At 43.2% G+C, this 16658-nt stretch overlaps 1 protein-coding gene across 4 annotated transcripts in view; it reads left to right on the plus strand.

Moving 5' to 3' along the window:
• LOC143764883 (uncharacterized) overlaps positions 1–15189 on the plus strand; it is a 138074-nt gene extending 122885 nt beyond the window's left edge. For 3 of the 4 annotated variants that reach the window (XM_077250953.1, XM_077250956.1, XM_077250954.1), the window contains 2 exons: positions 9003–9125; positions 14459–15189. In XM_077250953.1, the coding sequence (XP_077107068.1) occupies positions 9003–9125; positions 14459–14659 (324 nt within the window). In that variant the 3' untranslated portion in view covers positions 14660–15189. The remainder of the gene's footprint in view (positions 1–9002; positions 9126–14458) is intronic. The other variant, XM_077250955.1, reaches the window with a different exon arrangement.
• Positions 15190–16658: the final 1469 nt, after the last annotated feature.

Here is a 16658-nt window from a genome sequence, read left to right on the forward strand (position 1 = left end):
TATACTCATCCCCATCATCCTCCTCGTCCTCCACCTCCTCTTCGCCCGCTACCTCGTCCTGTACACTGCCCTGACCAGACAATGGCTGACTGTCATCAAGGCTTCCCTCTTCCTCTGGTGCAGACGCCTGCTCCTTTATGTGCGTCAAACTTTGCATCAGCAGACGCATTAGGGGGATGCTCATGCTTATTACGGCGTTGTCTGCACTAACCAGCCGTGTGCATTCCTCAAAACACTGAAGGACTTGACACATGTCTTGTATCTTCGACCACTGCACACCTGACAACTCCATGTCTGCCATCCTACTGCCTGCCCGTGTATCCTCCCACAAATAAATAACAGCACGCCTCTGTTCGCACAGTCTCTGAAGCATGTGCAGTGTTGAGTTCCACCTTGTTGCAACGTCTATGATTAGGCGATGCTGGGGAAGGTTCAAAGACCGCTGATAGGTCTGCATACGGCTGGCGTGTACAGGCGAACGTCGGATATGTGAGCAAAGTGCACGCACTTTGAGGAGCAGGTCGGAGAACCCAGGATAAGTTTTCAATAAGCACTGCACCACCAGGTTTAAGGTGTGAGCCAGGCAAGGAATGTGTTTCAGTTGGGAAAGGGAGATGGCAGCCATGAAATTCCTTCCGTTATCACTCACTACCTTGCCTGCCTCAAGATCTACTGTGCCCAGCCACGACTGCGTTTCTTGTTGCAAGAACTCGGACAGAACTTCCGCGGTGTGTCTGTTGTCGCCCAAACACTTCATAGCCAATACAGCCTGCTGACGCTTGGCAGTAGCTGGCCCATAATGGGACAACTGGTGTGCAACAGTGTCATCTGCCGATGGAGTGGTTGGCCGACTGCGTTCTGTGGAAGAGCTGTAGCTTCTGCAGGAGGACGAGGAGGAGGAGGAGGGGGTGCGAACGCCTACAGCCAACTGTTTCCTAGACCGTGGGCTAGGCACAACTGTCCCTAAATTGATGTCGCCTGTGGACCCTGCATCCACCACATTCACCCAGTGTGCCGTGATGGACACATAACGTCCCTGGCCATGCCTACTGGTCCATGCATCTGTAGTCAGGTGCACCTTTGTACTCACAGATTGCCTGAGTGCATGGACGATGCGCTGTTTAACATGCTGGTGCAGGGCTGGGATGGCTTTTCTGGAAAAAAAGTGTCGACTGGGTAGCTCGTATCGTGGTTCAGCGTACTCCATCAGGGCTTTGAAAGCTTCGCTTTCAACTAACCGGTAGGGCATCATCTCTAACGAGATTAGTCTAGCTATGTGGGCGTTAAAACCCTGTGTACGCGGATGCGAGGATAAGTACTTCCTTTTTCTAACCAGAGTCTCATGTAGGGTGAGCTGGACTGGAGAGCTGTAGATCGTGGAACTTTCGGGTGTGCCGGTGGACATGGCAGACTGAGAGACGGTTGGAGACGGTATTGTTTCCGCCGGTGCCCTACATGCAATATTTCCTCCTACAAAACTGGTGATTCCCTGACCCTGACTGCTTTTGGCTGGCAAAGAAACCTGCACAGATACTGCCGGTGGTGCGGAAAATGGTGGCCTTACAGTGACGGAAGGGATGTTGCGTTGCTGACTAGCTTCATTGGCCGAGGGTGCTACAACCTTGAGGGACGTTTGGTAGTTAGTCCAGGCTTGAGAATGCATGGTGGTTAAGTGTCTATGCATGCAACTAGTATTTAGACTTTTCAGATTCTGACCTCTGCTTAAGCTAGTTGAACATTTTTGACAGATGACTTTGCGCTGATCAGTTGGATGTTGTTTAAAAAAATGCCAGACTGCACTCTTCCTAGACTCTGATCCCTTTTCAGGGATTGCAGACTGAGCTTTAACCGGATGGCAACGCTGTGCTCCAACAGGTTTTGGCTTTGACACGCGTTTTGGTCCAGATACGGGCCCGGCAGATGGAACCTGTTGCGATGTTGATGCCTGCTGCGGCCCCTCCTCCACCTCCGCTTCTGAACTACTGCCGCCTGCACCCTGTTCCCCCAATGGCTGCCAATCGGGGTCAATAACTGGGTCATCTATTACCTCCTCTTCGAGCTCGTGTGCAACTTCGTCTGTGTCACTGTGTCGGTCGGTGGTATAGCGTTCGTGGCGGGGCAACATAGTCTCATCAGGGTCTGATTGTGGATCTGTACCCTGAGAGGGCAATGTGGTGGTCTGAGTCAAAGGAGCAGCATAGTACTCTGGCTGTGGCTGTGCATCAGTGCACTCCATGTCAGAATATACTTGTAATGGGCATGGCCTGTTAAATGTTTCACTTTCTAAGCCAGGGACGGTATGTGTAAAGAGCTCCATGGAGTGACCCGTTGTGTCGCCTGCTGCATCCTTCTCTCTTGTTGTAGTTTTTGCTGAGGAGGACAAGGAAGCGACTTGTCCCTGACCGTGAACATCCACAAGCGACGCGCTGCTTTTACATTTACCAGTTTCGGAAGAGGAGGCAAAAGAGCTAGAGGCTGAGTCTGCAATGTAAGCCAAAACTTGCTGTTGCTGCTCCGCCTTTAAAAGCGGTTTTCCTACTCCCAGAAAAGAGAGCGTTCGAGGCCTTGTGTAGCCTGACGACGAAACTGGCTCCACAGCTCCAGACTTAGGTGGAATATTTTTATCCCCACGACCACCTGATGCTCCACTACCACTACCATCATTACCAGCTGACAATGAACGCCCACGACGACCTCTTGCACCAGACTTCCTCATTGTTTTAAAATCTTAACCAAAGTAACTTTATTTGTTGCTATCAAACAACTTACACGGTGAGCTATAACTTCAGTATGATTTCAATATCCCTTAACAGGTTGGTGAGACCACAAGGAAAATCAGGCACAATGTTACACACTCTGTTTTCTGTGGCACAAAATCACAGAGATGACACACACGCAGGACTGTCACTCAAGCACTAATGTCAATATTAATCTCCCACCTAATTTATTTATTTTTTTTTCTCAGGGAGACTTTAGAAACCAAATAATATTAAAAAAAAAAAAAAAAAAGGCTTTCTATGGCCCACAATTAGAGAGAGAGAGGTGGCACAACCAGGAGTCAAGACTGGCGCACAAGCTGAAAGGGCAATATTACTCTCCCACTGTTTTTTATGTTTTTTTTGTTTTTTTCAGGGAGACTTTAGAAACCAAATAATATTAAAAAAACCAAAAAAAAAAAAGGCTTTCTATGGCCCACTGAATGAGAGGGAGAGAGGTGGCACACCCAGGAGTCAAGACTGGCACACAAGCTGAAAGGGCAATATTACTCTCCCACTGTTTTTTTATGTATTTTTTGTTTTTTCAGGGAGACTTTAGAAACCCAATAATATTTAAAAAATAAAATAAATAGGCTTTCTATGGCCCACTGAATGAGAGGGAGAGAGGTGGCACACCCAGGAGTCAAGACTGGCACACAAGCTGAAAGGGCAATATTACTCTCCCACTGTTTTTTTAGGTTTTTTTTTTTTTTTCAGGGAGAATTAGAAACCAAATAATATTAAAAAAAAAAAAAATAGGCTTTCTATGGCCCACTGAATGAAAGGGAGAGAGGTGGCACACCCAGGAGTCAAGACTGGCACACAAGCTGAAAGGGCAATATTACTCTCCCACTGTTTTTTTATGTATTTTTTGTTTTTTCAGGGAGACTTTAGAAACCCAATAATATTTAAAAAATAAAATAAATAGGCTTTCTATGGCCCACTGAATGAGAGGGAGAGAGGTGGCACACCCAGGAGTCAAGACTGGCACACAAGCTGAAAGGGCAATATTACTCTCCCACTGTTTTTTTAGGCTTTTTTTTTTTTTCAGGGAGACTTTAGAAACCAAATAATATTAAAAAAAAAAAAAAAAAAAAAAAAATAGGCTTGCTATAGCCCACTGAATGAGAGATAGCACACACAGCAGTGGCACACAAGCCCTGACTGAGGCCAATATTTTTCTCCCACTGATTGATGTAGTGTTTTTGTGTTGAGGTAGAATTTAGAACACAAATCACGGAAAAAATAAATAGGCTTTCTATGGCCCACTGAATGAAAGGGAGAGAGGTGGCACACCCAGGAGTCAAGACTGGCACACAAGCTGAAAGGGCAATATTACTCTCCCACTGTTTTTTTATGTATTTTTTTTTTTTTCAGGGAGAATTAGAAACCAAATAATATTAAAAAAAAAAAAAAAATAGGCTTTCTATGGCCCACTGAATGAAAGGGAGAGAGGTGGCACACCCAGGAGTCAAGACTGGCACACAAGCTGAAAGGGCAATATTACTCTCCCACTGTTTTTTTATGTATTTTTTGTTTTTTCAGGGAGACTTTAGAAACCCAATAATATTTTAAAAAAAAAATAAATAGGCTTTCTATGGCCCACTGAATGAGAGGGAGAGAGGTGGCACACCCAGGAGTCAAGACTGGCACACAAGCTGAAAGGGCAATATTACTCTCCCACTGTTTTTTTAGGTTTTTTTTTTTTTTTCAGGGAGAATTAGAAACCAAATAATATTAAAAAAAAAAAAAAAATAGGCTTTCTATGGCCCACTGAATGAAAGGGAGAGAGGTGGCACACCCAGGAGTCAAGACTGGCACACAAGCTGAAAGGGCAATATTACTCTCCCACTGTTTTTTTATGTATTTTTTGTTTTTTCAGGGAGACTTTAGAAACCCAATAATATTTAAAAAAAAAAATAAATAGGCTTTCTATGGCCCACTGAATGAGAGGGAGAGAGGTGGCACACCCAGGAGTCAAGACTGGCACACAAGCTGAAAGGGCAATATTACTCTCCCACTGTTTTTTTAGGTTTTTTTTTTTTTTTCAGGGAGAATTAGAAACCAAATAATATTAAAAAAAAAAAAAATAGGCTTTCTATGGCCCACTGAATGAAAGGGAGAGAGGTGGCACACCCAGGAGTCAAGACTGGCACACAAGCTGAAAGGGCAATATTACTCTCCCACTGTTTTTTTAGGTTTTTTTTTTTTTTCAGGGAGACTTTTGAAACCAAATAATATTAAAAAAAAAAAAAAAATATAGGCTTGCTATAGCCCACTGAATGAGAGATAGCGCACACACAGCAGTGGCACACAAGCCCTGACTGAGGCCAATATTTTTCTCCCACTGATTGATGTAGTGTTTCTGTGTTGAGGTAGATTTTAGAACACAAATCACGGAAAAAATAAATAGGCTTTCTATGGCCCACTCAGTGAGAGATGGCACACACAGGGATGGCACTGTAGCAGAAATGCCAATCTTAATCTCCCACAAAAAAAAAACAAAAAAAAAAAAAAAACTGTCCTACAATTACTATCTCCCTGCAGTAATGTAAGCCAGGTATGGCAGGCAGCAATAGGAGTGGACTGATGCACAAATTAAATAAAAAGTGTGGACAAACAAAAAAGATAGCTGTGCAGAAAGGAAGGAACAAGAGGATATGTGCTTTGAAAAAAGCAGTTGGTTTCCACAGTGGCGTACACACAGCAATACAGCTATCACGGAGCCTTCTAGGGCAGCCCAATGAGCTACAGCGCTGAGGGGAAAAAAATAAATAAATAGCTTCCACAGTCCCTGCACACCGAAGGTGGTGTTGGACAGTGGAAATCGCTGCAGCACAAGCGGTTTGGTGGTTAGTGGACCCTGCCTAACGCTCTCCCTGCTTCTGATGAAGCGGCAGCAACCTGTCCCTAAGCTCAGATCAGCAGCAGTAAGATGGCGGTCGGCGGGAACGCCCCTTTATAGCCCCTGTGACGCCGCAGACAGCAAGCCAATCACTGCAATGCCCTTCTCTAAGATGGTGGGGACCAGGATCTATGTCATCACGCTGCCCACACTCTGCGTTCACCTTCATTGGCTGAGAAATGGCGCTTTTCGCGTCATTGAAACGCGACTTTGGCGCGAAAGTCGCGTACCGCATGGCCGACAAGCACAGGGGTCGGATCGGGTTTCATGAGACGCCGACTTAGCCAAAAGTCGGCGACTTTTGAAAATGATCGACCCGTTTCGCTCAACCCTAATCAATACCCCTAAGAGGTATAGGATTTTCTAATGGTTCAAGAATAAAACCACAGCGCTTAGCAAATGAGAGATCCATAAGACTCAGGGCAGCACCTGAATCTACAAACGCCATGACAGGATAAGATGACAGTGAGCAAATCAAAGTTACAGACAGAATAAACTTAGGATGCAAATTACCAACGGTGACAGGACTAACAACCTTAGTTATACGTTTAGAGCATGCTGAGATAACATGTGTAGAATCACCACAGTAGTAGCACAAGCCATTCCGGCGTCTATGAATTTTCCTCTCATTTCTAGTCAGGATTCTATCACATTGCATCAAATCAGGTGTCCGTTCAGACAACACCATGAGGGAATTTGCGGTTTTTCTATCACATTGCATCAAATCAGGTGTCCGTTCAGACAACACCATGAGGGAATTTGCGGTTTTGCGCTCCCGCAACCGCCGGTCAATTTGAATAGCCAGGGCCATGGTATCATTCAGACCTGTGGGAATAGGAAAACCCACCATAACATTCTTAATGGCTTCAGAAAGGCCATTTCTAAAATTAGCAGCCAGTGCACACTCGTTCCAATGTGTCAGCACTGACCATTTCCGAAATTTTTGGCAATACACTTCAGCCTCGTCCTGGCCCTGACATAGCCAGCAAGGCTTTTTCAGCCTGAATCTCAAGATTGGGTTCCTCATAAAGTAAACCGAGCGCCAGAAAAAACGCATCAATATCAGCCAATGCCGGATCTCCTGGCGCCAACGAAAAAGCCCAATCTTGAGGGTCACCCCGTAAGAATGAAATAACAATTTTTACTTGTTGAGCAGAGTCTCCAGACGAACAGGGTCTCAGGGACAAAAACAATTTACAATTATCCCTGAAATTCCTAAACTTAAATCGGTCTCCTGAAAACGGTTCAGGAATCGGTATCTTGGGTTCAGACCTAGGATTTCTGATAACATAATCTTGTATACCCTGCACACGAGCAGCAAGCTGGTCCACACTTGTAATCAAGGTCTGGACATTCATGTCTGCAGCAAGCTTAAGCCACTCTGAGGTAAAGGGGAAAAGAAAAAAAAAAAAATGAGAGAGAAAAAAAAAACTCAAAATTTTCTTTCTTATAATCCCACTTCTGCAATGCATCAAACATTCAATACTGGCCTGGCATACTGTTATGACCCCAGTGGACAGGGTCTCAGAGGTACGTGTAAGTCCGCGAGATACAAAAATCCAGCTCATAGGGCAGTGGTAACTGGGTCGACCAAATATCTACTCCTAACACCAACACTAGAAGTAGCCGGGGATCATGCCTACGGTGATCGCTAGATGACTCGCGCCAGCTGGAGAATCTAACTACCCCTAGGAGAAGAAAACAAAGACCTCTCTTGCCTCCAGAGAAAGGGACCCCAAAGCAAGATACAAGCCCCCCACAAATAATAACGGTGAGGAAAGAGGAAATGACAAACACAGAAATGAACCAGGTTCAGCAAAGAGAGGCCAGCTTACTAATAGCAGAATAAAGCAAGATAACTTATTTGGTCAACAAAAACCCTATAAAAATCCACGCTGGAGATTCAAGAACCCCCGAACCGTCTAACGGTCCGGGGGGAGAACACCAGCCCCCTAGAGCTTCCAGCAAAGGTCAGGATACAGATTGGAACAAGCTGGACAAAAATACAAAACAAAACAAAAGCAAAAAGCAAGGAAGAGACTTAGCTTTAACAAGCAGGAACCAGGATCAGTACACAAGAGCACAACAGATTAGCTCTGATTTCAACGATGCCAGGCATAGAACTGAAGGTCCAGAGAGCTTATATAGCAACGCCCCTGAACTAACGGCCCAGGTGAGCATATAGGAGAAGACAGAAGCTCCAGTGTCAAATCACTAATGACCACTAGAGGGAGCAAAACGCAAATTCACAACAGATATGATATGAGAGAAATGTAAGTTTATTTTCATCTTTAATCCCTTTTATTTTGTAATCATTCTGTACATACTATAATTGTCTCATCTTGTAATATTGTTTTTTATGCCTTTTGTAAACACTTCCTATTTCTTTTTGGAGTAAAAGTTATAATATTTACTAGCTTCATTTTCCTTGCTCTAAAACGTACCCCTAAAGTCCTCTGAAGTAAATGACACTACTGATTAGGTTGGCTCCTGACCCGCTATTAATCATAGAAATAAGATCTGGTGGCAGCGCAGCATGCTGAGCTTGTGGGGCAAAGCTGGCAGTGATGGAAAGGGTTTTATAAGTGTATTGCCTGGCTGTGGCTGGGAATAGTATATCGCCCTCACTGCAGCGTGCCTGTAGCCAGTACATGATCAGGCAGCCTTTCTGGCAACTAATTATCCTAGGTGCAGTTCCCTGACTGACCTGAGGGTAAGGTGGGATGCCAGAGAGCTGTAAGTTCCAAACCAGAACTGGGTAGTGGGATATAAATAAATTATAAAACACCCCCAGTTCATGACACTAGATTTGAAAATTGCTGTTCACAAACGCTTTCCATACAAATCTCACTGAGGTGGAGCAAAGACTACTGGTGAAAATTTCAGCCTCTGGATCTGATTACATATACACATACAGCAAAAGGTGATCCAACAAAGTTTTGACTCAGGGGGGCTAATATAAATACAGTACATGTGATAATTTTCAGTTAAATGTTTTTAAAATATTTACAAAATCATGTATTTTTTTCAATACACTTCACAAATACTTGCTACTTTGTGTTTGTATATCACATAAAAAGTAAAATACAGTGAAGTTCTGGGTGTAACGTGAAAAAAATGTGGAAAAGTTCACAGGGTATGAATGCTACGTCGCTCATATAAGATATACTTCACATACAATACAGTGTCCAAATAACAGTTACATGGTCTACATGGTATACATGTTATATTGTATGAATACTTTTTCAAGGCACTTAACAGTAGAGAAAGAAGAACAATCTGAGTGTGGTTATAAAATGAAATATCATAAAATGTCTAATATTGTTTCATTTCCTTTACAGCTGCCAGCTATGACTGTTACTGGTTTTGGAGCAATGGCAAGCATGCTTCAGTTAAGTATTTCTGTCTATATCGTTTATTATGGGTTCAATTCCCTGAAATACATACTGGAACATCCTCCACAGGTACAGTATGGATTTGGAAGGAAAATTATAAAAATAATTGTAAACTGTAATCTATATAACAAACTCCATGACAATACAACATAATATAATGGCTTATATGAGAAACATTGCTATTCCGGCTATGGGTGGTATATATTATTTTAGATAAATCTATAATGCATATTAGTATTGATATTACTGCTATAACAGGCTAACAGATTATACAGCTTCTTCAACCTGGGACATCAAGCTAGATGTCTCCCACTAACTAAAGGGGACCATCAGCTCTGGACTACAAGTCAACCTCATTTCAGTAAATGAAGATGAGCTACAATATTAGATAATTATATAAAGCATAGGCATTAGTGATGAACGAGTATACTCGTTGCTCGGGTTTTCTCGAGCATGCTCGAGTGATCTCTGAGTATTTGTTAGTGTTCGGAGATTTAGTTTACGACGCCTCAGCTGCATGATTTATGGCTGCTGGACAGCCTGAATACATGTGGGAATTCCCTAACAAACAGGCATCCCTCACATGTTCTCAGCCTGTTTAGCAGTCGTAAATCATGCAGCTGCGGTGACGAAAACGAACTCTCCGAACACTAACAAATACTCTGAGACCACACGAGCGTGCTCGGGAAAACCCGAGCAACGAGTATACTCGCTCATCACTAGTAGGCAGTACTAATAAGTCGGGTCTAGTAAACCATTTACTTCAACCAATAGTTGACTATGAGATGTTAGAAGTCACTGAACTCTTATCACAACTCATACTACTGCTAATAGATGTTGATGGAAATAACATTCCAATTTGCTAGATTTTAGACTTTTCTGTTTCTGGCTAACACGGTACCACAATATAATTTGTTCTTGTACATCAGACTTTTCTTTGCAAAGAGTATTCCCAAAATGACTAAATTTACTTTTTAAAAGTACTGTTTACATTATTTGGGCCATGTAGCACATTTTTTTGAAGTCATATTTTACAGACTTTACCAAACTGCCAACGTCAGCAGGCTAGTTCTAAAGGTACCTTCACACTAAGCGACTTTGCAGCGAGAACGACGACGATCCGTGATGTTGCAGCGTCCTGGATAGCGATCTCATTTTGTCTGACATGCAGCAGCCATCTGGATCTCGCTGTGATATCGCTGGTCGGAGCTAGAAGTCCAGAACTTTATTTTGTCGCTGATCACCCGCTGTCATCGCTGGATCGGTGTGTGTGACACCGATCCAGCGATGTGTTCACTTGTAACCAAGGTAAATATCGGGTTACTAAGCGCAGGGCCGCGCTTAGTAACCCGATATTTACCCTGGTTACCATTGTAAAAGTAAAAAAAACCACTACATACTCACCTTCTGATGGCTTCCCTGCACTGAATGTGTCAGCGCCGGCCGGCCGTATGTTTAATAGGGTCACTTCCTTCATTACGTATACTTACAGGTTCTGCGCACGCGCTGTCACATTGAGTGTTCTTTTCGTAAATACTGCGGTGTCAGGGTTGCCTAGCTATGGCTATTTCCGGTCAGTGCCTTCCCATACAGGAAGTCTTTGTCACCTAATCATCATACGAGCACCGCTTTGTGTCCTTTGACATCGGCGTTATCGTAAGCTTTCTGACTGTCATGCGTACATGTAATATCCTACATACGCCGCATGCCATATTGCCTTCGTACTGTAATAATTGCCGATCTCCTGTTATTGGATATAGCACTACGGGCGGACAGCTTTGCATCCTGGTTACCTAGCAACGGCAACTTCCGGTGACCATTGCGCATGACGGAAAGTGCCTGTATTCCCTATCTACGCATGAGCACTGCATGCTGTTTGATTTTCGGCATGTCACATCATTCAAACTGTGAGTCTTTCACCTGTTGTCTGTATCGTAGTGCGTTTACAGCGCCGTACACGCTATGCATCATTGACTATACAGAGAGCCGGTTACTTGATAGTGGGCGTACCATCATTCACTGCCCAATCGGCAAATGTTTTTTATTGACCCACAGCTGCCACATACTTTATTTGATTGCCCCATAGGAAGTGGCTACTTTTTTTTTCAGCAAACCATTTCCTATTTAAAGACCGGCCCTACGCCTCTTCCACTCTCTGCAAAACAGCATAGAGGGTGGCAGGACTTATTGTCCCCTTTTTCTAGCACGTAGGCACTTTATCTCCTCATACAAGCAAGTCCCCTGATGATTTAGCTTGGAAGAAACACGTCGGGACTAACTAACAGGGAGAGTGCAGGGCATGTGTGTACAGGGGTAGATGTGGACTGCCCTTGTAAGGGCAGGAGCTTTGGGGATAGCTTACCATTAGCCCCATAGGGATTGACAGGGTATTGTCATCTCTATCAATTTCCGGATCATCCCCTGACCAGAGAATATCCGGTGCTCCTGTGCCTGTACCGTGGAATTGGTGATTTAATAATCACCAGTGGCACTGTTTATATTACGTGCTACAACTGCTTGTTTTTACATGCAACCAAGTGTGTGGAAATTTGTGCTGCTGATTATATGAGTATTTTTTTCGCAGTTATCTTATACATCATACCTTGGTTTGTATTTATTTCGCAAGTGCTACTGCAGGCGGAATTTCTGAATCCTAACGGGGGCTTTCAAGTCTCTATGGTGGAGACTTTACCCCAGGTTTTATTTTCACTTTGGGTGACTTTGTTTGGTTTTTACTTGTTTAAATAATTATTAAAAGTTATGTTTTATATTTCCACTTACGCTGTATTATAATTATATATACTATGCGGGCTGTGTTATATACTATGCGGGCTGTGATATATACTATGTGGGCTGTGCAAAATACTATATGGGCTGTGTTATATACTATGCGGGCTGTGCTATATACTATGCGTGCTGTGGTATATACTATGCGGGCTATGTTATATACTATGGGGGGTATATTATATTATATGGGGAGGCTGTGTTATATACTAATGGGGGGTATATTATATTCTATGGGGGAGGCTGTGTTATATACTATTGGGGGTATATTATATTCTATGGGGGAGGCTGTGTTATATACTATTGTGGGGTATATTATATTCTATAGATGAGGCTGTTTTAAATACTATGGGGGTGTATTATATTCTATGGGCGAGGCTGTGTTATATACTATGTGGCTGTGTTATATACTATGAGGGTACATTATATTCTATGGGGGAGGCTGTGTTATACACTATGGGGGGTACATTATGTTCTATGGGGGAGGCTGTGTTATATACTATGGGGGGCTGCATTATGTTCTATGGGGGCTACATTATATACTATGGGGAGGTGGGCAGTATTATATTCTCTGGGGGCTACATTATATTCTATGGGGGCTGTATTAGATTTTATGAGGGAGGATTGCATCATACTCTTTCATGGGGCTACATTATATTCTATGGGGAGGTGGGCTGTATTCTATTCTATTTGGGGCTACATTACATTCTATGGGGGGCTGTATTATATTTATATTCTATGAGGGGTGATTTCATCATACTTTTGAAGGGGCTACATTATACTATATGAGGAGCTGCACTATATTCTATGGGGGGTTACATTATACTCTGTGGGGTGGTTGTATTATACTCTGTGGGGTGGCTGCATTATATTCTATGTAGTGGCTGCATTATACTATATGTGGGCTGCATTATACTGTATTGAGGACTATGGGGAACACATTATACTATATGAAGAACTATGGGGTGCATTATACTATAGGGTGTGAATTGTACTACATGGATGACTATGGCGGTGCATTATACTATATGGAGCACTATGAGGAGTGTATTATACTATGTGGAGGACTGAGCAGTGTATTTTAATATATGAGTACTATAGGGAGTGTATTATACTATATGGAGGACTATGGGACATGTATAATACTATATGGAGGACTGAGGAGTGTATTATACTATATGGAGGACTATGGAATGTGCATTTTACAATATGGAGAACTGTGGTGCACAATATACTATATGGTGATCTGTTAGTGATCTATTAGTGATCATTATGTTCCCCATCATTCTTTCTCAGACGGTGGAAAGAGGCCGGGAAACAATCGTTGACCGATTTCAATATTGTCGATCACAGTCATTTAGCGGCCTGAACTCAGCGCATGTAAATACAACCGAAATGCTTTTGTGTGATGTGTAATATGTTAGCATTTGGAGCCCCATTTTAAACTTTGCCTAGGGCCCCACTTTGCCTAAAACCGGCCCTGGTCACACTGATTGTGCAAGTACAGCACCTCCATATAACACTTGGATATTTGAATTATTCATAAACTGAACCCTTTTCTATCCCTGTATGGACTGAGCTGTGCACTTTAACCTCCTATGCCTATCTTGTAAAATCCTAAAGTGGTGCTACTGGGCTGCCCCTCATCTCAAATATTACCTTTAATAGTCCAACCTGATTGGTGGGACAGGAAATTTGGTGTGACAGCTGAAAGGCATTATGAGCAAATCTGCGCAGACACGCTTTGATGTCATTAGCCCACTGAGTCTTCAGAAGTGAGTAAAATGGCACCAGACTTTTTTTGGGGGGTGATCCTCGCAAACAATTTGCACACTGTTAAAATTTACAGGGTATTGAGAATTTAAGGAAATTCGACTTGAAGTCGAACCTCCACGGACTGATCCACTAGTCTCTAGTCTGGGGTCTAAAATTAATTTAAGGTTCTGGTCTGGGATCTGACATCAATATACTGTAGAGTATGAATATAAGAAACAATGTGCTTATATAAGCCACAGTCCTCAAGTAGTCGCTCCTAGTTTTGAAACGCCCTATAAAGGACCTCCCTAGCTTGACACCTGTAAAATGCCAATATAAGAAGCTATGTTGACATTGTTGGAGGAAATCTATGAGCATCTAAGAGGTCTAGAAGCATTGTAGTTGTGCGCTTAACACCTCAAATTTGTCTGCACTTACTCTGTTACACACCATTTTGTGACTCTTATTGCTGGATCTCAAAGTTTACACTTTTTAAAATAACCATATCTTGTCCATAACACAGAATATTTTAACTAACTATAGCATTTTCTGGGTAACTGCAACATAATAATATATTAAGCTTATAATGTTACCAGGAATGGGATCCATTGCATTTGATTACAATATTAATTTGCACATTTTTGATAACACGCACACACTATTGAATTAAATGCATATTTATTACTTATATGCAAATAGTGGCCAGGACATTCAATCAGCAGGTGCTACTGAACTAAAGGAGTATGCTGATTGACTGATTAGTGCTGGTATTTATTTACTGTAACTACTGCTACAATGTCTACCAACTTGAGGAAGTCCTCTAATTTAATAATAATCATCAAAACTTAATTTTCTCATTCTAGCCTCCTGCCAATGAAAATCTTGGATTTGTTCTCCCAGACCCTCCTGCATATTTTGAAGCAACTTTCCATGAACCACCACCATTTCTCCAACCTTCGCCATTTCTGCAACCTCCTCCATATCCTCAATTTTCAACAACTTCAGCACCACCAGCATTTTGTGAAGTGGCAGATCATTTACAGCCACCACCATACTCCGAATGAGGAACTTCCAAACTGATCAGCAGGATTGACTTTGGGAAGTCAAAAAATGGACTGGTTGAAGAATATTCCCTACTAAGCAGATGATGGGATATTGCCAAAATAAATAATTAGTTACTAATTGAGATTCTGTCTGCTGTGGAGAACCTGGGTCCTTTCATGTTGTTTTGCCCATAACTTCTTCATACCTGAAATTTTGAATGTAGTAGTTGTTCCTCGTCACCAATCGGCAAGTACAAAACAATCCTGACAAGAATTGCTAATTCTAATGCTACCAACCTAAAGCAGCAACATATTTTTTATCCAGATGAAACAAAGAGGCTATACTGTATATATCGATGTGTAGCAATGTCAATTTAAAGGGGTTCTCCAAAAATTCTTTTTTATACTGCTTACCAATGGTAAAATGAATTACATGCCTAATGCTGCTTCAAGGCCGGCTCTCCGCCGCTGTCACCAGGCTCTTGTTGACCACCTAAGCTTTACTCCTGAACCCAGTAATTTGCTGCAGTGGTCACATGCACTTTAGTCATGATGACTAGGGTTGAGCGACTTTCATTTTTTTCAGATCGAGTAGGGTTTTGGGAAACCCGATTTTGTCCAGAGTCGAGTCGAGTGCATTCGGCCGATTATCGCTAAAAGTCGGGGATCGACCGAAACACGAAACCCAATGCAAGTCAATGGGGAAGCATAGTCGGCAGTGAGTGGAGGCCAGGAAAACACCTACAGTGCCCATTTTAATGCCAAAAACATCCATTCTTGTTTCTGAAGCTTGCCAATCGTAATTAACTTTATAATAATAGTTGGGCATAGGGAATTGGGGGTCATTTGGCAAAAGTTGTGGGGGGAGTAGGGCTGGCTCAATTTTTTCGTGGGCCCAGGAAATGCGGACTACGTCACGGCAGTGTTGCAGGGAAAGGTAAGTATTTAAACGTTGCAAGTGCTGTGATCCTGAGCAAGCGGGGGGGGGGCCACTCGTTCGCATTGGCACTGGCACAGGGCCCCTCAAAGTACGGCGGTGTGTTTGCATGGCGGGGGCGCCTCCCACCAGCAGCGACACTTTTGCGTACTCTGAGGGGCCCTGTGCCAGTGACGTCGCCAACGAGTATGCCCCCCCCACCTGATGAAGGAACCTGCACTTTCATCTGCACCTTCCTCTTTGTCCCTGTGTAAGGTGGTATAACATGCGAGAAGGGGAACCTTACTTTCAGCAGGGTCAGATTCTGGCTGTGTAGAGTACAAGGGGAATGTAGTGGTCTAGGTCAATGTACCAGCAGACTCATTTAGCAGTGGCTGGGCAATGGGCAGGATGAGGAGGAAACAGATATAGGGCCAAAGAATAAAGTAGGCTAAATGCAGTTCAAAATTGGTAACAGGACTAAACAGGCGGCATTGCTTTGTTCAGTGGAGTAGCAAACCCAAGAGCAGCAGACACTGTTTCAAGGGCCTAACCACACTAGTAGGCCAAATGCAGTTTAATATCTGATAGTATAGGGCGAAAGGCAGAATGTGGAAGCTCAGCTTTGTTCAGTTGAGGACAACACCAGGGAGGGGCAGAAGCCGTTAGTAGGCCCTAACCACCATTTTGTTTTTTCAAAACCACTTAATGAGAGCCGGAAGGTTGAAGCTCAGCTTTATTTAGTTGTGGGCAACACCAGGGAGGGGCAGAAGCCGTTAGTAGGCCCTATCCACCATTTTGTTTTTTCAAAACCACTTAATGAGAGCCGGAAGGTTGAAGCTCAGCTTTATTTAGTTGTGGGCAACACCAGGGAGGGGCAGAAGCCGTTAGTAGGCCCTATCCACCATTTTGTTTTTTCAAAACCACTTAATGAGAGCCGGAAGGTTGAAGCTCAGCTTTATTTAGTTGAGGGCAACACCAGGGAGGGGCAGAAGCCGTTAGTAGGCCCTATCCACCATTTTGTTTTTTCAAAACCACTTAATGAGAGCCGGAAGGTTGAAGCTCAGCTTTATTTAGTTGAGGGCAACACCAGGGAGGGGAAGA

The sequence above is a fragment of the Ranitomeya variabilis genome, chromosome 4, assembly GCF_051348905.1.
Source record: "Ranitomeya variabilis isolate aRanVar5 chromosome 4, aRanVar5.hap1, whole genome shotgun sequence".
NCBI lineage: Eukaryota > Metazoa > Chordata > Amphibia > Anura > Dendrobatidae > Ranitomeya > Ranitomeya variabilis.